The sequence below is a fragment of the Pogoniulus pusillus genome, chromosome 11 (genome assembly GCF_015220805.1).
Source record: "Pogoniulus pusillus isolate bPogPus1 chromosome 11, bPogPus1.pri, whole genome shotgun sequence".
In the NCBI taxonomy this organism is placed as follows: domain Eukaryota; kingdom Metazoa; phylum Chordata; class Aves; order Piciformes; family Lybiidae; genus Pogoniulus; species Pogoniulus pusillus.
This window is the reverse complement of record NC_087274.1, coordinates 30,958,663-30,983,788: the sequence shown is the minus strand read 5'-3', so window position 1 is coordinate 30,983,788 and position 25,126 is coordinate 30,958,663. Positions and strand designations below refer to the sequence as shown.

The 25,126-nt window shown below is 50.4% G+C and overlaps 1 protein-coding gene across 1 annotated transcript in view; it reads right to left on the bottom strand.

Annotated features, from left to right (window-relative positions):
- Nucleotides 1-25,126, bottom strand: part of LOC135179633 (catenin alpha-2) — an 898,848-nt gene that overhangs the window by 794,062 nt on the left and 79,660 nt on the right. The window contains exon 2 of the mRNA XM_064151673.1: nt 14,644-14,750. Coding sequence (XP_064007743.1) covers nt 14,644-14,745 — 102 coding nt within the window. The 5' untranslated portion in view covers nt 14,746-14,750. The remainder of the gene's footprint in view (nt 1-14,643; nt 14,751-25,126) is intronic.

Genomic DNA, 25,126 nt, shown 5'->3' with positions numbered 1-25,126 from the left:
CCTAAAGTCCCTCACTTCTTTCTGCACAATATTCTAAACGACCTAACACATAAATACAGAAGAGCACTCACAAGAGGCCCTTTGAGAGAGAAAAATAAGTAGCTTTGAACTGCAGTAAATTAGACTACTGGTAGGTATCTATCAAGAAAGCCAACAGGCAGTAATGGAATGTTTACAACTGCAATCATTCTGCCCAAATAATGTACAATAGTTACAACAAGGTAGATTAATGACAACAATAGGTGGCCTGCCATGTTGGCAGGTACCCACTCTTCAAAACCAGCTCTGGATTTTTCAGTTTCATTACAGGTTCAAAGCAGTAATGGCTGAGGAACAATGATAAAGCAAATTTGATGAAGCTGAGGCTCTGAAATTTTACCTTGAGAGTAGAGGAGCAGTTTTTTGCTCTCCACAACATGGCACTGCAGCTTTCATCATAGAATTTATCATAGAATCAAGCAGGTTGGAAGAGACCTCCAAGATCATCCAGGCCAACCTAGCACCCAGCCCTGGCCAATCAACCAGACCATGGCACTAAGTGCCTCAGCCAGGCTTGGCTTCAACACCTCCAGGCACAGCGACTCCACCACCTCCCTGGGCAGCCCATTCCAATGCCAATCACTCTCTCTGACAACAACTTCCTCCTAACATCCAGCCTAGACCTCCCCTGGCACAGCTTGAGACTGTGTCCCCTTGTTCTCTTGCTGGGTGTCTGGCAGAAGAGCCCAACCCCACTTGGCTACAGCCTCCCTGCAGGGAGTTGTAGACAGCAATGAGCTCTGCCCTGAGCCTCCTCTTCTGCAGGCTGCACACCTCCCTCTACAGCACATCACAGAATCACTGAATGGTGGGAGTTAGAAGTGACCTCAAAACATCATCCAGTCCAACCCTGCTGCCAGAGCAGGATCACTTATGGGCAAGTCACAGAGGAATGCATCCAGGTGGGTTTGGAAAGTCTCCAGAGAAAAAGACTCCACAACCACACTGGGCAGCCTACTCCAGGGCTCTGTCACCCTCACAGAGAAAAAGTTTTTCCTTATGTTCCCATGAAACCTCCTTTGCTCCAGCTTGCTCCCATTGCCCCCTGATCTAGGGTAGGGTGTCCCTGCCCAAGGCAGGGGGCTTGGAACTAGATGATCCTTGTGGCCCCTCCCAGCCCTGACTGATTCTGTGGTTCTGTGATTCATTGCCCCTTGTCCTGTCACTGGACATCACTGGTCAGAGCCTGGTCCCACTCTCCTGACACTACCCTGGACATCTTTATAACAGTGAGGTGACTCCTCTGGCTCCTCTGCTCCAAGCTAAAGAGCCCTAGTTCTCTCAGCTAGGAGATGTTCCACTCCTTTCAGCATCTTTGTAGCTCTGTGCTGGACTCTTTCAAGCAATTTCCTGAGGTCCTTCTTGAACTGAAAGGCCAAGAACTGGACTCAATATTCCAGATATTGGCGTGATGAACCCAGGAAGACCTGACACACAGGCAACCAACCAGGAACACAGGAATGCCCCTAACAAACAGACCAAAGCCTCTAGCAATGAGATACCAACAAAGATATAAACCCAGAAAACAATGTTCCTAACTCCTCCTTACTTGTCCAAGTAAGCTAGCAAGGGAGCAGAGCCCTCTGTCTCCAGACACATCAGTGGCACAGGGAAGCAGACAGACATATCTCAAGGCCTGGACTTCCTTTCTGTGCCCAAGCACACACACAATTCTCTGTCCTGAATCCTTGATACTTAGAATCACAGAATCAGTCAGGGTTGGAAGGGAACACAAGGATCATCTAGTTCCAGTGTCCATGCCATGGGCAGGGACACCCTACCCTAGAGCAGCCTGGCCAGAGCCCCATCCAGCCTGGCCTTAAACACCTCCAGGGATGGAGGTTAGGGCACAGAGGGAACCATGGCCAGGGACACCCTACCCTAGATCAGGCTAGCCACAGCCCCATCCAGCCTGGCCTTAAATACCTCCAGGGATGGAGGTTAGGGCACAGAGGGAACCATGGCCAGGGACACCCTACCCTAGAGCAGGCTGGCCACAGCCCCATCCAGCCTGGCCTTAAACACCTCCAGGGATGGAGGTTAGGGCACAGAGGGAACCATGGCCAGGGACACCCTACCCTAGAGCAGGCTGGCCACAGCCCCATCCAGCCTGGCTTTAAACACCTCCAGGGATGGAGGTTAGGGCACAGAGGGAACCATGGCCAGGGACACCCTACCCTAGAGCAGGCTGGCCACAGCCCCATCCAGCCTGGCTTTAAACACCTCCAGGGATGGAGATTAGGGCACAGAGGGAACCATGGGCAGGGACATCCTACCCTAGAGCAGGCTGGCCACAGCCCCATCCAGCCTGGCTTTAAACACCTCCAGGGATGGGGCCTCAACCACCTCCCTGGGCAACCCATGCCAGGCTCTCACCACTCTCATGCTCAACAACTTCCTCCTCACCTCCAGCCTGAACCCACAACTACTTGTAGTGAAGTAATCAATACTGTGCACTGGGTGGGTAAGGCAGGTCTGTAAAGCAGCATTCATTACTGTCTGGAAACAGATCAGGTAACCCAGATACATCTTGGACAAACAGGCTGGGATGCTGCTGAATTCAGCAGCTCCCACATAAAGAGATGTGTCTGGGAGTGAAGCTATTCTTCACATGAGGCTTAGAAAGAAAAACTTCTTTTAAAGGGTACAGATGATATCAAATGAACTCAATGGCCATAATCAGTACCACTGCAAGAGTATCTCTTCATGTTTTCACTTACACCAACAAGTGCTTCAGTTATGGCAGACAGGAACATCTCAAGTAAAATCCATTTCCTTTCCTATGAAGACTAAAACCACTAGCAGGGAGTTTTTCATTCATCACTTTCCAGTAGCTGACAATATCCTGTTTCCCACACTTGAAAAGACTGAATCACTGAGTTTAGAAAGAACTTTAAGATGTAAGTATGTAAGTGCTTCATGGAAGCACCCAAATGTCTCTGAAGTGGTGGAACATACAAAGGAAGCAGATTTAAAGAATATGGCCTGAGTAGAATCACAGAATCCTTTAGCTTGGAAAAGCTTTAAGATCATGGAGTCCAACCATCACCTAACTCTGCCAAGGCTGGTGCTAAACCATGTCCCTCAGCACCACCTCTCTGAAACACCTTCAGGGATGGGGACTCCACCACCTCCCTGGGGATCCTGTTCCAGTGTTTAAGAACCCTGTCAATCAAGACATCTCTTCCATCTTCCAGCCTAAGCCTCCCCTGGTGCAACTTGAGGCTGGCTCCTCTTGTCCTGGAAGACAGGAAAGCACAAAATCCTGTACACATAACTGTGTACAGGCAGTGCCTTGTGCATTCATTTTCCTGGAGCTTCCTGAGCCAGTTGCTTCTCCAGAAAAGTGGAGAAAGAGCTGGCAATTAACTTGTTTCAAGCAGGGGAGTAAAAGCTTAACCGTTCTGCGTGGCAGAGCACAGGTCTGTGCGATTCCCTGGGACAAATGGGAGAGGTTAATGTGTATCCCCTGGAAACAGCCCAACCTGCAGCAGCCAGGCACTGCACTGCATTCATTTCACCTCTGGATGAATGCCTTCCAGTAAGAGACCTCACTATTAGCACAAGCAGATGCAATCCATTTCCCTTACTGAAGGGCAAAACGAAACGACTCGGGCACGTTCGCTCCCGTGGCAAATGTCATTGCTCCAGCACCCTTCTCCTGAAAACCTAACTCAGCCATTTCTAAAAGCAGAGGAGGTGTCACAGCAAGGCAGTGTCCATGATGCTCACAGCACAGGGCTAGATCCTGACTGCACAGTCTGGAAGGGCTTAATGTCGTTGCACACCTTAGAGATCATCACTTAGCTTCCCAGTCTGAGTCTTGCTTTGAGAAGGGGATTTCACTAGACCTGGGAAAAGAGAGGAGAAAAGAGGGGAGAGAAGAGGGGAGAGAAGAGGGGAGAGAAGAGGGGAGAGAAGAGGGGAGAGAAGAGGGGAGAGAAGAGGGGAGAGAAGAGGGGAGAGAAGAGGGGAGAGAAGAGGGGAGAGAAGAGGGGAGAGAAGAGGGGAGAGAAGAGGGGAGAGAAGAGGGGAGAGAAGAGGGGAGAGAAGAGGGGAGAGAAGAGGGGAGAGAAGAGGGGAGAGAAGAGGGGAGAGAAGAGGGGAGAGAAGAGGGGAGAGAAGAGGGGAGAGAAGAGGGGAGAGAAGAGGGGAGAGAAGAGGGGAGAGAAGAGGGGACAGAAGAGGGGACAAAAGAGGGGACAAAAGAGGGGACAAAAGAGGGGACAAAAGAGGGGACAAAAGAGGGGACAAAAGAGAGGACAAAAGAGAGGACTTCAGGGAGACCTTAGAGCTGTTGTCTGGCACCTGAAGGGAGCCTGCAGGAAGGCTGCAGAGGGACTTTTGATACAGGTGTCTAAAGACAGGACAAGAGGGAATGGTTTGAAGCTGAGGGACACCAGGGTTAGACTAAATCTGAGGAAGAAGTTCTTCAGTTTGGGGCTGGTGAGACTCTCAAACAGGTTTCCCAGGGAGGTTGTGGATACCTCCTCCCTGGAGGTGGTCAAGACCAAGTTGGATGAGGCCTTGAGCAACCTGGTCTAGTTGAGAGGTGTCCTTGTCTATGGCAGGGGGGTTGGAGTAGATGATCTCTAATGCCCCTTACACCTGAAGCCATTCTCTGACTCACCTGTTTCCCCACTTTTCAATCCCCAGTCCATGCTGACAGGCAAGAAAAAGTTTGAAGGGAGCTGTTTAAAACACCTTAAAGTGTCTGAAAGAGGCAGAGATGTGGTGCTGAGGGGCATGGTTTAGCAGCAGCCTTGGCAGAGTTAGAGTGCAGGTCTCAAAAATGGACAGGCAAATGCTTTGCTCAGAGTGATTGGCATTGGAATGGGCTGCCCAGGGAGGTGGTGGAGTTGTCATCCCTGGAGGTGTTCAAGCAGAGCCTGGATGAGGCACTTAGTGCCATGGTCTGGTTGACTGGCCAGGGCTGGGTGCTAGGTTGGCCTGGATGAGCTTGGAGGTCTCTTCCAACCTGGTTGATTCTCTGATTCTTTTCCAACCAGAACAACTCTGTGATTCTATTGCATTTTAGAAAACATTCCAAGCTCAGTAATGAACTAATCTGGCTCCACTAAAAGCTGCTGTGCTGGTTTGAGCCCAGCTAGAATGTTTTGGTGAGAAGAATTAGAATACAGGCTGTGAGAAGGAAACAATGGTGATGGCTGCTGCACTCATAGGCTTGCTGAGATGGATAAGAACAAGAACACAAACATAGGTAAGACAGCTGCTGTCTGGGCTTTGGGCTGAACTTCTCTCTCTAACCTAACCTGCTGTCTGTGTGACTAATTCACCTGCTCCCTAATACCTCTGGTCGACCCTCAAAACTACCTTGAGCATAAGGCAAGATCTGGGGTAAGTAAGGTGGGAGGAAAGGTGGAAGGGTGGTTGGGAGCCCCTCCTGGGGACTCAGGTGTCTGGGAGGGCTGTTGTGTTTCTGTATGACTTCTTAACTTGTCTGTTTCTGTCTATAGCTGTACAGGTTGTAACTCTCTGCTTGTACCTTGTGCTCAGCAGTAAATATAAAGCTCCATTCTAATTTCCAGCTTGGCTGAGTCTAGTCTGGGTGATTTTCACAACGGGGGGGGGGGGGTGGGGAACACCCAAACCATCACAACTAGGAAATGCTTATGGTGAAAATCACTCATGTGAGTCTAGGCTGAATGTTAGGAGAAAGTTCTTCACAGAGAGAGTGATTGGCATTGGAATGGGCTGCCCAGGGAGGTGGTGGAGTCACCGTCCCTGGAGGTGTCGAAGTCAAGCCTGGCTGGGGCACTTAGTGCCATGGTCTGGTTGATTTGGACAGGGCTGGGTGCTAGGTTGGACTGGATGATCTTGGAGGTCTCTTCCAACCTGGTTGATTCCATGATTCAATTTCCAAAGTTGCTGAATCTAGTCTGGGTGATTTTCCAAAGTGGAGGGGGCATGGGGCAGGGACCACCCAAACCATCACAGCTGCACAATGAATCAATCTGGCTCTGCTAAAAGCTGCACAGTGAATTATTTGGGCTCCACTAAAAGCTGCACAGTGAATTATTCTGGCTCCACTAAAAGCTGCAAACCCTCACACCCAAGGGAATTAATATTCCCAAGAAATTAACAGGAAACAAACCTCAAAAAAGGAAGCCACCTGCCCAGGCCCTGAATTCTTCAAACTGCAAACAAATCAGTCAGCTTGCAGAGATAACCTACTGAAGGGAAATGGAATGAAAACTGTCACTGCTTTTCAGAGCAGAGATCTATTATAATTAGGTTAATTAACACCTCAAAGCAAAACCCTGTAATTAGCCTTTGCTTTTCTTTTTATTTCCCCCCCAATCAGGATTATTTTGTAGCCTTTCTAACTTTTGGGGATTGATGCCAAGCAGAAAATGAAGTTAATGGCCAATAAGGAAGCCAACAAGATGTGTACACCTCGCTGAAGACTGACACCAAGATGGATTATTAACCTGGATATCCCCAATTGCTTCCCAAGCCATTAGCATCATCCATGTTTAATCATGTGGGTTGTGTATTTAGGTTCTCTTCTTCCTGGCACATCTGAGCTGTGACAGCAAACAAGCAGTCCTGCTCCTGCTTCATAACATCAGGAGTCTCTTTATTGCAGTTTTGGGTTCTGCCAGCAATTCTTCTCCTGGTTTTAGAACTCCTGATGGCATGGTCCATCAAAAATAGATCTGGTTGTTAATGGAAGGTCTGGTAGCACCCAGCTGCCCATCACTCTGGTGGAACTGTTCCAGGTTGTAACTTACTCACTCTTTAATCATGATTTAGATTTTCTTAGCATTTTGGGTTCACAGAATCAGTCAGGGTTGGAAGGGACCACAAGGAGCAGCCAGTTCCAACCCCCCTGCCATGCCCAGGGACACCCTACCCTAGAGCAGGCTGCACACAGCCTCAGCCAGCCTGGCCTCAAACACTTCCAGCCATGGGACCTCAACCACCTCCCTGGGCAACCCATTCCAGCCTCTCACCACTCTCATGCTCAACAACGTTCTCCTCACCTCCAGCCTCACTCTCCCCACCTCCAGCTTTGCTCCATTCCCCCCACTCCTGCCACTCCCTCACAGCCTGAAAAGTCCCTCCCCAGCTTTTTTGTAGCCCACTTCAGATCCTGGCAGGCCACAAGAAGGTCCCCTGGGAGCCTCTTCTGCTCCAGCCTGCACAGCCCCAACTCTTTCAGTCTGTGCTCACAGCAGAGCTGCTGCAGCCTCTGAGCATCCTCCTGGCCCTGCTCTGAACACACTCCAGCATCTCCACATCCCTCTTGTAATGGGGGCTCCAGAACTGGATGCAGTACTCCAGGTGAGGTCTCAGCAGAGCACAGGGGAAGAATCACCTCCCTGGCCCTGCTGGCCACACTGCTGCTGCTGCAGCCCAGGCTCTGCTTGGCTTTCTGGGCTGCAAGTGCACACTGCTGGCTCCTGTTGAGCTTCTCCTCCAGCAGCACCCCCAAGTCCCTCTCCTCAGGGCTGCTCTCCAGCCACTCACTGCCCAGCCTGGACTTGTGCTTGGCATTGCCTCGACCCAGATGCAGGCCCTTGCCCTTGGTCTTGTTGAACCTCATGAGGTTGGCTTGTGCCCACCCCTCCAGGTCCCTCTGGATGGTATCCCTGCCCTTCAGCCCACAGCTTGGTGTGGTCAGTAAACTTGCTGAGGATGCACTCAATGCCTCTGTGATGTGTTCAGGTCCATGTGGCCTGTTTGTGACGTCCCATCCCTGGAAGCATTCAAGGTCAGGCTTCTTGGGGCTGGGAGCAGCCTGCTCGAGTTGAATATGTCCCTGCTGAATGCAGGTGGGATGGGCAGGATGAGCTTTAAATGTCCCTCCCAACTCAGACCATTCTGTGATTATATAATTCTATCTCTTAAATTACAACAGCCCAGTCCCAAAGCCACTTACTCCAAAATTTCCACTGAATATCAGCTTACTATTGGGATGGTTTAGTTCCAGGGTATAAATTCTGTATTTCAATTGAGTTGAAATTAATCCTAGAATGTTATTAACACTGCAAGTGCTACCAGAAATAGCTTTAAAATCTGCACTGCTGCTTAAGACAATTTGCTCCTATCCATCAGCCTGCATGTCACAGAATCAAGGAATGGCTTGGGTTGGAAGAGACTTGAAAGATCATCCAGGGTTTGTAGTGATAGGATAAGAGGGAATGGCTTTGAGCTAGAGGAGAGTAGACTGAGACTGGAGATGAGAAAGAAATTCCTTGCAGTGAGGGTGGTGAGACACTGGCACAGGTTGCCCAGGGAGGTTGTGGGGCACAGTATCACCCAATGTGATTCTTGATCACATTGGGTGATTCTGTGCCCCACAGCCTCCCTGGAGGTGTTGAAGGCCAGGTTGGATGAGGCCTTGAGCGACCTGTTCTAGTGGGAGGTGTCCCTGCCTATGGCAGGAGGTTGGAATTGGATACTCCTTGAAGTCCCTTCCAGCCCAAACCAGTCCATGGTTCTGTATTTCTTGTAGCAGTACAGAAGTTTGTCCTCCCCTGGTCTGAGCTAGAACAGAACTAATTCTGTTCAGTGCTGCGACTTCTCAGCTCAGTCTCTGCTCTGGGAGGCTCCTTCTGCAGCTCCTAAGGCAGGTTTGCACTGCCAGTGGCTGCTCCTAAGGCAGGTCTGCACTGCCAGTGGCTGCTCCTAAGGCAGGTCTGCACTGCCAGTGGCCACTCATAGCGGCGAGACAGCTAAGGCAGGTTTGCACTGCCAGTGGCAGCTCCTTGCAGCGACATTCCTAAGGCAGGTTTGCACTGCCAGTGGCTGCTCCTAGCAGCGAGACAGCTAAGGCAGGTCTGCACTGCCAGTGGCTGCTCCTAAGGCAGGTTTGCACTGCCAGTGGTTGCTCCTAGCAGAGAGACAGCTAAGGCAGGTTAGCACTGCCAGTGGCTGCTCCTAGCAGCGAGATAGCTAAGGCAGGTTTTCACTGCCAGTGGCTGCTCCTAGCAGCGAGATAGCTAAGGCAGGTTTGCACTGCCAGTGGCTGCTCCTAGCAGCGAGATAGCTAAGGCAGGTTTGCACTGCCAGTGGCTGCTCCTAGCAGCGAGATAGCTAAGGCAGGTTTGCACTGCCAGTGGCTGCTCCTACGGCAGGTTTGCACTGCCAGTGGTTGCTCCTAGAAGCGAGTTAGCTAAGGCAGGTCTGCACTGCCAGTGGCTGCTCCTAGCAGCGAGACAGCTAAGGCAGGTCTTCACTGCCAGTGGCAGCTCCTAGCAGCGACATAGCTAAGGCAGGTTTGCACTGCCAGTAGCAGCTCCTTGCAGCGACATAGCTAAGGCAGGTTTGCACTGCCAGTGGCTGCTCCTAGCAGCGAGACAGCCAAGGCAGGTTTGCACTGCCAGTGGCTGCTCCTAGCAGCGAGACAGCCAAGGCAGGTTTGCACTGCCAGTGTTTGCTCCTAGCAGAGAGACAGCTAAGGCAGGTTAGCACTGCCAGTGGCTGCTCTTAGCAGCGAGATAGCTAAGGCAGGTCTGCACTGCCAGTGGCTGCTCCTAGCAGCGAGAAAGCTGATGTGGAGACTTACAACAAGGGCCCAGCAGTGAGCACCATCACCTTACACTCAGTGAGCTAAGCGTGACACAGAAGCCAGAGGAAAAAACCCACTCCATTCCTAGTTTCAGTGTTGTTGGGGGCACAAATTCAAATGGATTCTTCAATCAAGCATTTCTTACAAAGCCTCAACAGTGGCAACGCGATGAAAGCCTCCTCGTGGCAGGGCATGGCTGCCACACTTGAAACACCACAATGAGCACTGGGGAAATGGGGACTCCAGCAAGTTCCATCTCTGACAGCCACAGAAAGTTTTAATTAGTTTGCCAGCTGAGGGCTTCCCAGAATAAATGTAACTCTGTCATTTCTAATGCATTCTCAGGAGCAGTTAATGGATTTTTTTTCAGATCTCTTTCCTTTCCTTTTTTTTCTTTGCCTGCAGCTCTGACAATCTTCCTGTCTTCTAATTTCTTCTAAATCAATCCATAGGTTATCCATATTTTCTCATCTGGAACACTAATGAGCTTGTCTAAAATCTGCCATTCTCCTGACCCTCTCTCTTCTTTCTCAGATCCTGATCATGTTTCTCTGTTTCTCCATGTGCTAATTTGAGGCTAGCTGGAATGTTTTGGTGAGAAGAATTAGATTACAGGCTGCAAGAAGGAAACAATGGTGATGTCTGCTGCACTCATAGGCTTGCTGAGATGTATAGGAACAAGAACACAAACATAGATAACAGAGTCGCTGCCTGGGCTTTGTGCAGAACTTCTCTCTCTAACCTAACCTGCTGTCTGTGTGACTAATTCACCTGCTCCCTAACCCCCCTGGCTGACCCTCCAAGCTACCTTGAGCATAAGGCAAAGTCTTGGGTAAGGTAGAGGAGTGGAAGGAAGGTGAGAGGGTGGTTGAGAGCTCCTCCTGGGGACTCAGGTGTCTGTGAGGGCTGCTGTGTTTCTGTGTTACCTCTTAACTTGTCTGTTTCTGTCTCTAGCTGTATAGATTGTAACTACCTGCTTGGATACTGAGCTAAGCTGTAAATATAAAGCTTCATTCAATTTCCAGAGCTGCTGAGTCTAGCCAGGGTGATTTTCACAACTGGGGGGAGTGGGGAACACCCAAACCATCACACTCCACAACATACCAGTAGAAGTCAGTGGATGCAGCACCATTTGCACATCTGCGCCTCGAGTGCCTACACACAGAGAGAGATCAGAGCCCAAAGCCCCTCTACATACACGCAGATACAAAAGGCCTGATCTAAGGATACAGTTTGGTGGTTATCACAGAGTCACAGAAATGTTCAGGTTGGAAAGGGCCACCCTAAACCATATCCCCAAGTACCACACCTGAACAACCTTTAAACACACCCAGGGGTTTTCACTGAAACACATCCAGCACTCCACTCTCTGGCCACTCTTCCTGGGAAAACATTTTTCCTAATGTCCAGTGTAAACCTACCCAGTGGCAGCTTGAGGCCATTCCCCCTTGTTCTATCACTATTTACCTCTGGGAATCATAGAATCAACCAGGTTGGAAGAGAGCTCCAAGCTCATCCAGTCCAACCTAGCACCCAGCCCTGGCCAGTCAACCAGACCATGGCACTAAGTGCCTCAGCCAGGCTTTGATTGAACACCTCAAGTGACAGTGACTCCACCACCTCCCTGGGCAGCCCATTCCAATGCCAATCACTCTCTCTGACAACAACTTCCTCCTCACATCCAGCCTAGACTTCCCCTGGCACAACTTGAGACTGTGTCCCCTTGTTCTGTGGCTGCTTTCCTGGCAGAAGAGACCTGAACCAACCTCTCTGCGACATCCTTTCAGGTAGCTGCAGTCAGCAATGAGGTCTCCCCTCAGCTTTCTCCTTTTCACACTGGCCAGCCCCAGCTCCCTCAATTGCTCCTCTTAAGATTTATTCTCCAGGCCCTTCACAGCTTCCTTGCTCTTCTTTTCACTCTCTCCAGCACCTCCACATCTCTCTTGTAATAAGGTGCCCAAACCTGAACACAACCCTCAAGGTGTGGCCTCACCCAAACAGAGTCCAAGGGGACAATCACCTCCCTGCTCCTGATGGACACAGCATTTCTAATCCCAGACAGCATGCAATTGGCTTTACCACCTGGGCACACTGCTGGCTCCTGTTCAGCCACTTGTCCATCACAGCCCCCAGATCTCTTTTTGCTGACAGCTTTTCAGCCACACTGCCCCAAGCCTGTAGCATTGCTTGGGGGTGTTGTGGTCCAAGTTCAGGACCTGGCATTTGGCCTTGCTGAAACTCATGCCATTAACATTGGCCATGGATCCAATCTATCCAAGTGCCTTTGCAGACCCTCTCTACATGGTTTGATTTGATGGTCAAAAAGGTCTTTTCCAACCTTGATGATTCTGTGATTAGCACTTTTGGAGCCCAAAGACTTATGTAGAACCATTTCTGTTCTTTCAAACATCACTCCAAAATCATACACAGCTTGTGGAAAAAGAGGATACTCCAAACATGGGTTTGTCTTGGTGGTACTAGAAAACAGAATCAGGAAACATTGGCTGTATGGACCCTCAGGTTGTCATAGAATCATAGAAGGATCTGAGTAGGAAGGGACCTTTAAAGGTCATCTACTTCAACCCTTCTGCAACAAGCAGGGAACTAGATTGCGTTGTTCAGATACTTGCTCAGCCTGGTCTTGAATGTTTCCATGGATGGACCTTACAACACCTCTCTGACCAACAATCTACTCCAAACTTTGGGTCAAAAAGGGGTGCCTTCAAAGTCAGATCAGGTTGCCCAAGAACCTGAGCAACACTGTTCTGTTATATTTGGTGGCAAACAGATCTCTTTCCTATCTAGTGACCTACTGTGAGTGATTTATGGAAGAACTTCACACCTCTGTGATTTCTGTGTTAAGCAGCTCTGACAAATCTGCAGCAGATTACAGAGTTCAAACTGAACTCTCTAGTTCAGTTCACCATTCTCAGTGAGAGTGGGGAGACACTGGAACAGGTTGCCCAAGGAGGTTATGGATGGAACACCTCCCTCCTTTGAGGTGTTCATGGTTGGATGAGGCCTTGAGCAACCTGGTTTAGTGGGAGGGCAGTCGGAACATGAGCCAGCAGTGTGCCCAGGTGGCCAAGAGAGCCAGTGGCATCCTGGCCTGCATCAGGAATGGTGTGGCCAGCAGGAGCAGGGAGGTCATTCTGCCCCTGTACTCTGCACTGGTTAGACCTCACCTTGAGTGCTGTGTTCAGTTCTGGGCCCCCCAGTTTAGGAGGGACATTGAGATGCTTGAGCGTGTCCAGAGAAGGGCAACGAGGCTGGGGAGAGGCCTTGAGCACAGCCCTACGAGGAGAGGCTGAGGGAGCTGGGATTGGTTAGCCTGGAGAAGAGGAGGCTCAGGGGAGACCTCATTGCTGTCTACAACTACCTGAGGGGAGGTTGTGGCCAGGATGAGGTTGCTCTCTTCTCTCAGGTGGCCAGCACCAGAACGAGAGGACACAGCCTCAGGCTGTGCCAGGGGAAATTTAGGCTGGAGGTGAGGAGAAAGTTCTTCCCTGAGAGAGTCATTGGACACTGGAATGGGCTGCCCGGGGAGGTGGTGGAGTCGCCGTCCCTGGAGCTGTTCACGGCAGGACTGGACGTGGCACTTGGTGCCATGGTCTGGCCTTGAGCTCTGTGGTAAAGGGTTGGACTGGATGATCTGTGAGGTCTCTTCCAATCCTAATAATACTGATACTGTGAACTAGATGATGTTTAAGGTCTCTTCCAACCCAAACCATTTTATGATGCTACAAACAGGGATTAAACATTTATGAGTTTCTTGATCTGCCAAGATAAACTTTCACATGAGATGCTCTCTTTAGGAAGGGAACTGCTTTGAGACTTTTGAAGGAGATCCAAATCTCTGCATGTGCAATGTGCACATTCTATCTTGTGGAGGTTGTCACTGCACAGGCAGATTGCAATCGAAGCCTAAACAGAGGTAAATGAGATACTATTCTTGACTTGACCAGACTGCATATGCAATGCTGAGCAGGAAAAAATAAAAGGCAAAGCTTTTCAAACTGGGATGATCTTTAACTTATCTGAGAAGAAACAGAAAGAGCAGCTGAGTAACTTCAGCTAAAAATGCAACAGATAAACACAATCTGAAGGTAGCACATTTCTCATCACTCAAGGCTCTCCTGATCGTGTCTGCGTGGCTCACAAAAGCATGGCTCAGTCAAACAAGCTTCATGGGATTTAAAGGAGAGGGAAAGAAATAGAGATACTTCTTTCTCTAATCCAGAGGATAAAATTACATGTTCAGTGAGGTTGTTTGTATATCACAGAATCATAAAATCAAGGAGGTTGGAAGAGACCTCCAAGATCACCCAGTCCAACCTAGCACCCAGTCCTGGCCAGTCAACCAGACCATGGCACTAAGTGCCCCAGCCAGGCTTTGCTTCAACACCTCCAGGGACAGAGACTCCACCACCTCCCTGGGCAGCCCATTCCAATGCCAATCACTCTTTGCCAACAACTTCCTCTTAACATCCAGCCTAGACCTCCCCCAGCAGAACTTGAGACTGTGTCCCCTTGTTCTGTTGCTGCTTGCCTGGCAGAAGAGCCCAACCCCACCTGGCTACAGCCTCCCTGCAGGCAGCTGCAGGCAGCAATGAGCTCTGCCCTGAGCCTCCTCTTCTGCAGGCTGCACACCCCCAGCTCCCTCAGCCTCTCCTCACAGGGTCTGCATTCCAGGCCTTTCAACAGCTTTGTCGCCCTACTCTGTACATGTTCCAGTTCTGGACTGGCTCCAACAGTTCCATGTCCTTCTTGTGCTGGGGGCTCTAGAACTGCACACAAGACTTCAAGTGGGGTCTGAGGAGAGCAGAGCAAAGGGGCACAATCCCCTCCCTTGCCCTGCTGCCCATACTGCTCTTGCTGCAGCCCAGCACACAGTTGGCTGGGTGAACAAGAAACCTCTACACATGTCTGAGCAGAGCTCTCCACTAGAGATCATGAACAAAAACTGTTCAAGCCTTTAGTACCAAAGCTTATTAAGATAATTATGTGAAGTGAGTAAATACAGCATCAGGCTGGAGGAAGAAGCAAAAGAACTCTGAGTAACTTGCCTGGGTAACGAGTGGCTCCAGCAGCCTCTCCACTGTGAGAGTCCTGATTTCCAGACTTTTGGGGTCCCATTTCAAAATGATAGGTGACGTTGCAGAAGTCATTCTCCCTAGAACACAGAGAGTGACACAACATCCATGAAACCAGTGGCACAGGCATACACTGCATGGCATTTAAAGAACAGTATACGTGCTTCTCCTGCTCACACACCTAAAACACTTCTCCAACAGCTTGCTTTACACCTGAGGACTGCCAGGTTCACCACTGTCACACTCACCAAGAGCCTAAACATCTATACTCAGAATTCTCTCCTCCCCTGTACTCCTTAAGAATCTCTCACCACCTTGAGAAGGCTCAGCATGCTGTATGCAGTGCACATGGTGAGGGTTTGGTGCAGAGGATGTAAGGCCAGGCCTGTGAAAGAGACCAGTGGCTGTTCTGTGCTGAACACAGCATGGATTCACAGCAGGAAACAGAATCACAGCAACACTCAGGTTGGGAAAGCCCCTCAGGATCACCAAGTCCAACCAAGAGCCCTACTCTGCAACCTTCACCCCTAAACCATACCCGCAAGCACCACATCCAAACCACTTTTAAACACATCCAGGCTTGGTGACTCCTCCACCTCCCTGGGCAGCTCATTCCAGTGCCTGACCACTCTTGTTGGGCAAAAAAAAATCCATAATGTTCAGTCTAAACCTACCCAGTGGCAGCTTGAAGCCATTCCCTCTTGTTCTATCACTATTTGCCTCTGAGAAGAGACCAGAACCAACCTCTTAACACCTCTTTTCAGGTAGCTGCAGACAGCAATGAGGTCTCCCCTCAGCTTCCTCTTTTCCACACTAATCAGCCCCAGCTCCCTTGGTTGCTCTTCATAAGATTTATTCTCCAGGCCCTTCACAGCTTCCTTGCCCTCCTCTGCACTGGCTCCAGCACCCCCACATCTCTCTTGTATTGAGGTGCCTAAAACTGAACACAACACGTCGAGGTGTGGCCACACCAGAGCAGAGTCCAAGGGGACAAGCACCTCCCTGCTCCTGATGGACACAGCATTTCTAATCCCAGCCAGGATTTCACTGACTTTCTTTGCTACCTGGGCACACTGCTGGCTCCTGTTCAGCCACTTGTCAAATCATAGAAAGGTCAAATCATAGAATCAACCAGGTTGGAAGAGACCTCCAAGATCATCCAGTCCAACCTATCACCCAGCCTATTACAACCCTCAGGTCTCTTTCTGCTGACAGCTTTCCAGCCACACTGCCCCCAGCCTGTAGCACTGTTGGGGCTGTTATGACCCAAGTGAGCTGAGTCCATCAGCAATGCTGGTGACACCTCTATAAAAGCACATTTTAGAGAGGATAACAAAGTGCCTAGCGTGTAAGGAGCGAGGTAAAAAGTGTGAGAAATAATCTTGCAGACCCTGAGGTTGGAGCAGGAGGTGGTGGAGGATGCACCCCAGGTCCTGGAGCAGAGATTCCCCAGCAGTCCATGGAGAAGACCATGGTGAAGCAGGTATGTCCCTGCAGGCCATAGAAGACCACACCAGAGCAGATATCACTGCAGGGCATGGAGGACCCAACACACAGAATAGAATCATAGAATCAGTCAGGGTTGGAAGGGACCACAAGGAGCAGCCAGTTCCAACCCCCCTGCCATGCCCAGGGACACCCTACCCTAGAGCAGGCTGCACACAGCCTCAGCCAGCCTGGCCTCAAACACCTCCAGCCATGGGGCCTCAACCACCTCCCTGGGCAACCCACTCCAGCCTCTCACCACTCTCATGCTCAACAACTTCCTTCTTATGTCCACTCTGACTCTCCCCACCTCCAGCTTTGCTCCATTCCCCCCAGTCCTGTCACTCCCTGAGAGCCTAAAAATTCCACCACAGCACCATAGTCTATGTGCTGAAGGAGCTCCATCCCATGGAGGGCACATACAGAAGCAGGTTTATCTTGAAGGACTGCAGCCTGCAGAGAGGACCCACACTGGAGCAATGGAATAGTTTGAAGAAGGAGCAGCAGAGAAGAAATGTTATGGGATTCACCAGAACCCTCATTCTCCATCCACCCTGCTGTGCTCAGGGCCAGAGAAAGAGAGAAGCAGAAAAGTTAGGAGTGAAGGAGTGAAGTTGGCACTGGGAAACAAAGAGGAGGTGGGAGAAGGTGTGTTAGATTTTTTTACTGCTTGACAGTTGTTTTTTTTTTCCCCTCTCACAATCCAACTCTATTTTAATTAGCAATAAAACACCCAAAAATATTTTCCCCAAGTCAAGTCTGGTTTGCCTGTTATGGTAAGATGCACAGAGTAACAGAATTGTTTCAGGTGGAGGACAACTCTAAGATCATTGAGCCCAACCTTCAGCCTAGCAGCACCATGGCCACTAAACCATACCCTGAAGTGCCATGGTCCCATGTTTCTTGAACAGTTCCAAGGACTTGGGACTTTTTAGTCTGGAGAAGAGAAGACTTAGAGGGGATTAGATAGATGTTTATAAACATCCATGGATCCTTCTCTTCTGCAGTTTGACCAGATCCAACTCTCCACACGTTCCCACAGGGGAGGTGTTGCAACCCTCTGATCACCTTCTTGGCCCTCTTCTCGACCCTCTCCAGCAATTCCACATCCTTCTTGTGCTGGGGGCACCAGAACTGGAGGCAGCACTGCAGGTGGGGCAGAGCAGAGGGCCAGAATCTCCTTCCTTGTGCTGCTGGTCACAGCTTTGGATACAGCCCAGGACACAGGTGGCTTTCTGGGCTGCAAATGACCATTGCAGGCTCATGTTGAGTCTAAGTCACATTAATGCATTCTCAATGAAACTTCATCTCTGCTGTGCACATATTATCAACTGTCAGAGTGTGACTATTAAGTCTGGATATGACATAATTAAATGAAGTGTGTTAATAGCACTGTAATAATAGTGTTAAGGAACTCTGCAGCTGTCTGCAGTCCTCGCCCTGAAACTAGCTCCACACTTTTTCAGCAAGGTATTTAAGGAGTTCTGTTGCCCAACTGAATCATAGAATCCATCAGGGTGGAAGAGACCTAGATGTGACTCCACCACCTCCCTGGGCAACCCAGGGTACTAAAAGCCCAATGCTAATCACTCTCTCTGACAACAACTTCCTCCTAACAGCCAGCCTAGACCTGCCCTGGCACAACTTGAGGCTGTGTCCCCTTCTTCTGTTGCTGACTGCCTGGCAGAAGAGCCCAACCCCACCTGGCTACAACCTCCCTTCAGGAAGTTGTAGACAGCAATGAGCTCTGCCCTGAGCCTCCTCTTCTGCAGGCTGCACACCCCCAGCTCCCTCAGCCTCTCCTCACAGGGTTTGTGTTCCAGGCCCCTCCCCAGCCTTGTTGCCCTTCTCTCAACACCTTCCAGCTCCTCAACATCTCTCTTGAATTGAGGAGCCCAGAACTGGACACAGCACTCAAGGGGTGGCCTGAGCAGTGCTGAGCACAGGGGCAGAAGAACCTCCCTTGTCCTACTGGCCACACTGCTCCTGAGCCAGCCCAGGATGCCATTGGCTCTGCTGCCCACCTGGGCACACTGCTGCTTCATCTTCAGCTACTATCCACCAGTACCCCCAGGTCCCTTTCTTCCTGGCTGCTCTCCAGCCACTCTGTCCCCAGCCTGTAGCCTTTTTCTTCCTTGAGCACATGGCAAAATACATTTGCCTCCTGCTTTAAGCTTTTAGTTCTTCCCTAAACACAGAACTGTCTCTACCCAGATCAGCAACCATCATTCAACGTGAACATTTGCTCAGGCAGCCTCCCTTCAGAGCCTGGCTGTAAAAGAGAGTAAGTAGTTGCTTTAATCAACAAATCATTAGAGCAGATTCCCACATTAAAACCAAATTCCACATCAGTAGGCTGATTCATTAACACAACAGCTGCCAAAAAGCTAACTTCACAACCACCCTTAGCACCAATCTTTTCACTTGGCAGAACTTCACTGTCTGCATCCTTCAGCTACCTGAAGGGAGGCTGTAGCCAGGTGGGGTCAGTCTCTTCTGCCAGGCACCCAGCAATAGGACGAGGGGACACAGTCTCAAGTTGTGCCAGGGCAGGTCTAGGCTGGCAGTTATCACAGGGAACATGTAACACTTTGTGTAACTACTCTCTGTAGTATAACTTACAGTACAGAACAGGGAATGGTTTCAAGCTGAGGCAAAGTAGGTTTAGATTGGATCCTAGGAAGAAGTTCTTCAGAACAAGGGTGGTGAGACTCTGGAATAGGCTGTGGATGCCTCCTCCCTTCTTCCAAGCAAGCAGCAACAGAAGAAGGGGACACAGCCTCACACTGTGCCAGGGCAGGTCTAGGCTGGATGTTAGGAGGAAGTTGTTGGCAGAGAGAGTGATTGGCATTGGAATGGGCTGCCCAGGGAGGTGGTGGAGTGGCTGTGCCTGGAGATGTTGAAGCCAAGCCTGGCTGAGGCACTTAGTGCCATGGCCTGGTTGATTGGCTAGGGCTGGGTGCTAGGTTGGACTGGATGAGTTTGGAGCTCTCTTCCAATCTGGTTGATTCTGTGATTCTCCAAACCCAAACAATTCTGTATGTGTAATTACTTATCTTATCCATCACACTATGACCTCTTGTTTTCCACCCCAATACATCTGTTCTCCTATAGACTCACACAGGTGCACATTCTGACCCTTAAAAGCTCCTCACAAGTGACAGTGCCTCTCATTTCTCTGCTGCAACTTCAAGGTGACAATAAAAACACACGAGCAAAAGCAATGCTTGTTGAAGTAAAATGATCATTTAAAAGAAACAGACACAATGCCAGCCTAGGGCAGGCTGTTAGTCCACTTCACATCTGCAGAGATGAATCAAGTGAAAACCCATTCTACCTCACCCATAACAAAGCTGTAGGATTCAGCTAGAGGCAGCCCTAGATTTGCAATACTGGCAGCACAAGGCTGTACTTCCACCAGTATCTTTGCTGCTGGAAGGCTGAACATGAGCTTGGCTGGAGAAAAAGGAAGATGTATAGGAAAGAAAGAGGTCTGGGCTGGATGTTAGGAGGAAGTTGTTGGCAGAGAGAGTGATTGGCATTGGAATGGGCTGCCCAGGGAGGTGGTGGAGTCACCATGCCTGGAGGTGTTGAAGCCAAGCCTGGCTGAGACACTTAGTGCCACGGTCTGGTTGATTGGCAAGAGCTGGGTGCTAGGTTGGACTGGATGAGCTTGGAGGACTTTTCCAGCTTGGTTGATTCTATCATTTTATGATTGTCTAGGGCTGGGTTTGGACTGGATGAGTTTGGAGGACTCTTCCAACTTGGTTGATTCTGTGATTGGTGAGGGCTGGGTGCTAGGTTGGACTGGATGAGCTTGGAGGACTTTTCCAACCTGGTTGATTCTATGTCCAGCAAGGCAGGATGTCAGTAAGTTGAGAAGAAGCAAAAGGCAAGTAATAATTTAAACCACAAAGCCACAGTTGTATGCAAAAGACAAAGAATAATTTAGTTCTTGCTTCCAGATAGGTCCTCAAGAAAAGCCTGGATGGGGCACTTAGTGCCATGGTCTGGTTGACTGGCTAGGGCTGGATGCTAGGTTGGACTGGATGATCTTGGAGGTCTCTTCCAACCTGGTTGATTCTATGATATTAAATTTATAATGCCCTTAATGCTTTGGGGGTTTTATATATGGACTAATCAAAAAGCCAGTGTGTCTTGCAAGTGATTCTCCCTCACCCCTTCCACTTCGGCTCACAGTCCCTGCATCCAGAGTAATGGGACAGCTCCAGGCCTGACCTTCCAGTGTTGAGGCCAGCTGAGCTCTTCCTGAGTCGTTCTGTTCTCTGCACTTTGCAACAGTGCAAGAAACTCCATCAGGAGCATGACCTGGTGGAACACCAACAAATCCTCCCGAAGGAAAATCACCTTTCAGTTCCCTGCCTGGTTTCAGCCTCATGTGCAGGACAGCACCAGTGAAAAGCAAAGCTCCAAACACAGCAGCAGAGGTGAAGGGGAGGCCAGGTCTGACTCCTGAGCAGCAGCAGCACAGACACAATGTGGCTTGATAGGAGCGAGAAGCTGAAGAGCAGACAGTCTCTGCTTTCTTGGTTCTCATCCCTAGATTGAGGACCATGTCAAAACAAACACCTCTACACAGAGACAGCCTCGTGTGAGTAACGTGGGATTCCTTACAGCAGGATACACAATCACTTGAGACAGACACAGAAGAATTCTGACTGACTTCACAGACACAGTTAAACGCTTCTGCTGGGAGCTAGAGATCTAAGCATTGGGCTGGCTCTGCCCTGGAGTATGCCTGCAGAGCACAGCAGCATGACATTAGGGATCAAGGAATCACAGCCTGGTTGGAAAAGACCTTAAGATCATCATGTCCAAGCACATCCTAACACCTCCCTGTACACAACTCCAGGGATGGTGGCTCCACCAGTGGCCTGGGCAGCCTGCTCTGGTGCCTAATGACCCTTTCAAAGAAGACATTTTCCCAACATCCAATCTAAACCTCCCCTGGTGCAACTTCAGTCCATTTCCTCCTGTCCTTTCACTTGTTTCCTGGGAGAAGAGCCTGCCCACCACCTTGCTACAATCTTCTTTCAGGTAGCTATAGAGAGCAATGAGGTCTCCTCTCAGCTGAACAACCTCAACTGCTCCTCATAGAACTTGTGTTCAAGACCCCTCATTGGATGTGTACCCTGCATGGGTACAGAGTAGGCTGGAGCATAGGTCAGACTATCTCAGATACAGACTCACAGAACAGTTTAGGCTGGAAGGGACCTTAAAGTTCATCTAGTTCCAACCCTCCTGCCATAGGCATGGACACCTTCCACTCAAGGCCACATCCAATCTGGCCTTGAACACCTCCAAAGAGGAGGCATTCACAACCTCCCCGGGCAACCTGTTCCAGTATCTCACATCAGAACTACTATCAAAGCATACACTCCTAGAGGCTGGTCTGGCTGGCAGAGGACTGCAGTGATTCCTGATGCTGCCTAGAGCTGAGATCCTGCTGTCACCAGAGGCTTAGCTGTAGTGTTGAGCAGTGCAGAGGTGATCAAGGCAGGACTCAACACTACTCCCAACTCCTCTGGCCACCCTCTGTCTCTCCTTACACAAAAGCACAAGTAGAAAGAGGATATGGATAAGAATGACTGCAAACCAATTGGAAAGAATTCTGGGCCCCTCAATTCAAGAGAGATGTTGAGGTGCTGGAAGGCATCCATAGGAGGGCGCCAAAGCTGCTGAGGGGCCTGGAACACAAACCCTATGAGGAGAGGCTGAGGGAGCTGGGGGTGTGCAGCCTGCAGAAGAGGAGGCTCAGGGCAGACCTCATTGCTGTCTGCAACTGCCTGAAGGGAGGCTGTGGCCAGGTGGGGTTGGGCTCTGCTGCCAGGCAAGCAGCAACAGAACAAGGGGACACAGTCTCAAGTTGTGCCAGGAGAGGTCTAGGCTGGATGTTAGGAGGAAGTTGTTGGCAGAGAGAGTGATTGGCATTGGAATGGGCTGCCCAGGCTGGTGGTGGAGTCACCAACCCTGGGGGTGTTCAAGAAGAGACTGGATGAGGTACCTGGTGCCATGGTCTAGTTGACTGGCCAGGGCTGGGTGCTAGGTTGGAGTGGATGAGCTTGGAGGTCTCTTCCAACCTGTTTGACTCTATGATTCTAAGAAGAGAGATAAAGGGAAAAGGCAAAGAGAATTGAGCCTAACCATGAGGAGTAAAAGAGCCATGGACAAGGCAATGGAGAACATCCCTTTCTGCCCATAAAAGCACCTCTCATTAACCAGTGACAGCCAAGCAGATGGCAACCTCCAGCAGAAGCAGCTGAAAGGATCAGAGCTGACATGGGCAGCTCCCATCACCTTGCTCACCAAAGGAAGAAAGAAAGGCAAACAGCAAAAGGAGGAAGATAGCTTGAAGGAATATCTGTTTCCACATGCCTGAGCAGCAGGTTTTTGATCTACCTGTTTATTTTCTTCCATAAATGTGTCTCTCTCCTAAACTCAGCAAGGAAAAAGAAACAAAACCTGTCAAGATAAACCTTCAGGCATCACTCCCATGATTAACCACACACAAATTTTTCATGTGAGCTTTTCTAAGCTCTCAGCTTCCTTGCTGATCTGCGACCCTCTCACCTTCTCCTTACTTTCCACCTCCACATGGGGTCGAGATTCTGGGTCCGGGTGCGAGAATGAAGTTCTTAACTGGCAGTGGCCATTAGACAATCTGAAGTCTCCCAGCTAGCAAAAACCAGGAAGAAGGGAAAGGGACTTGAGGAGAGGAAGATTGCCTTGGCAACAAAGTTGGTGGGATGGGGGCCACGGAGTGCCCTGACACAGAACCAGGAAGGCTATAAAAAGGCAAGGGCTGCGTCATTCACACCTTTCAGCCACATTCGCCACCTCACTCTGGGAGACAACTGCCTGCACCAAGACCTGCCTGAGCCAGCAAGGCAAACTGCCTTCAGAACTCACAAAGGTTAACAAGAACTCACAGGGAGGGTACAAACTGTGAGGGGCAGGGTAACAGCAAGGCTCCACTCACACCCACCCGCAATGACCTGCCTCTTCCTCTGCTTCAGCTAAGAGCAGAGACAGGAAGGCTTCCAAGCCCTGTGCTGAGCCTGGCTGTGTGCAATGGCCACGTTCATTTCATCTGCTATGTGGCTGACAACAATTATCCTGCTTTGAAGGCTCAGACATCTACAGCTCTGGGCTGTCTGCTTGGGCTCTTACATCAGCCTTGCCTGAGCTGCTCCTGAGGAACGTGGTACCACAATCACAGAAAGTCAGGGGCTGGAAGGGACCTCCAAAGCTCATCCAGTCCAACCCCTCTGTCAGAGCAGGAGCTCCTAGGATCACACAGGAATGCACCCAGGCAGGTTTTGAATATCTCCACAAAGAGAGACTCCTGGTCCAGAGTTCTGTCACTTCACAGAGAAGAAAGGAATTAAAGATAAAAAAGAGAGTGTATCACCTTTGGAAAAGAGGGGAGGTGTCCCAGGAAGAGTTCAAGGATATTGCTAAGTCTTGTAGGAAAAAAAATGAGAGAGGCAAAAGTCCATTTAGAACTTAGGCTGCCACTGCTGGTAAGGAGAACAAAAAATGCTTCCATAAGAATATTGACGGCAAGAGAAGGGCCAAGGACAACCTCCAGTCCTTATTAGATAGAGAGGGGAACATAGTGACAAAGGATGAGGAAAAGGCAGAGGTGCTTAACACCTTCTTTGCCTCAATCTTCAATGGTGGCACAGGTTGTGTCCAGAACAGCTGGACTCCTGAACTGGCAGATGGAGCCAGGGATCAGTACAGTCCCCCTGTAATCCACGAGGAAGCAGTAAATGACCTGCTGAGTCACTTGGATCCTCACAAGCCCACGGGACTGGATGGGAACCACCCTGGGGTGCTGAGAGAGCTGGCAGCTGAGCTGGCCAAGCCACTCTCCATCATTTACCAGTCCTGGCTCGCTGGAGAGGTCCCCAAAGACTGGAAGCTGCCAATGTGACCCCATCCACAAGAAGGGCCAGAGGGAGGAAGCAGAAAACTACAGACCTATCAGGCTGACCTCAGTGCCAGGCAAGGGCATGGAACAGGTCATTTGAGTGCCATCACACAGCATCTACAGCATGGCCAAGGGATCAGACCCAGGCAGCATGGGGTTAGGAAGGGCAGGTCCTGCCTGACCAACCTGAGCTCTTTTTAAGATCAGGTTCCTGCCTAGTGCACGTGGGGCAGGCTGTGGATGGAGTCTGCCTGGGCTGCAGCAAAGCCTTTGACACTGCCTGCCACAAGCAGCTCCTGGCACAGCTGCAGCTCCTGGCTTGGACAGATTCACTCTGATATGGATCAAGAACCAGCTTGAGGGCTGGGCCCAGAGAGTGGTGGTGAATGGTGCCAGATCCAGTTGGCAGCTGGCACTGGTGCTGTGCCCCAGGGATCAGTGCTGGGCCCAATCCTGTTCAATATCTTTACTGATGATGTGGAGCAGGGGATTGAGTCCAGCATCAGTAAGTTTGCAGATGACACCAAGCTAGGAGCAGGTGTGGAGCTGTTGGAGGGTAGGAGAGCCCTGCAGAGGGACCTGGCCAGGCTGGATGGGTGGGCAGAGGCCAAAGGGTTCTACACTTTGGCCACAACAACCCCAAGCAGCACTGTGGGCTGGGGCCAGAGTGGCTGAGAGCAGCGAGGCAGAGAGGGACCTGAGGGTGCTGGGAAAGAGGAGCTGAAGATGAGGCAGCAGTGCCCAGGTGGGCAGCAGAGGCAATGGCATCCTGGCCTGGCTCAGGAGCAGTGTGGCCAGCAGGACAAGGGAGGTTCTTCTGCCCCTGTACTCAGCACTGCTCAGGCCACACCTTGAGTGCTGTGTCCAGTTCTGGGCTCCTGAATTCAAGAGAGATGTTGAGATGCTGGAAGGTGTCCAGAGAAGGGCAGCAAGGCTGGTGAGGGGCCTGGAGCACAGCCCTGTGAGGAGAGGCTGAGGGAGCTGGGGGTGTGCAGCCTGCAGCAGAGGAGGCTC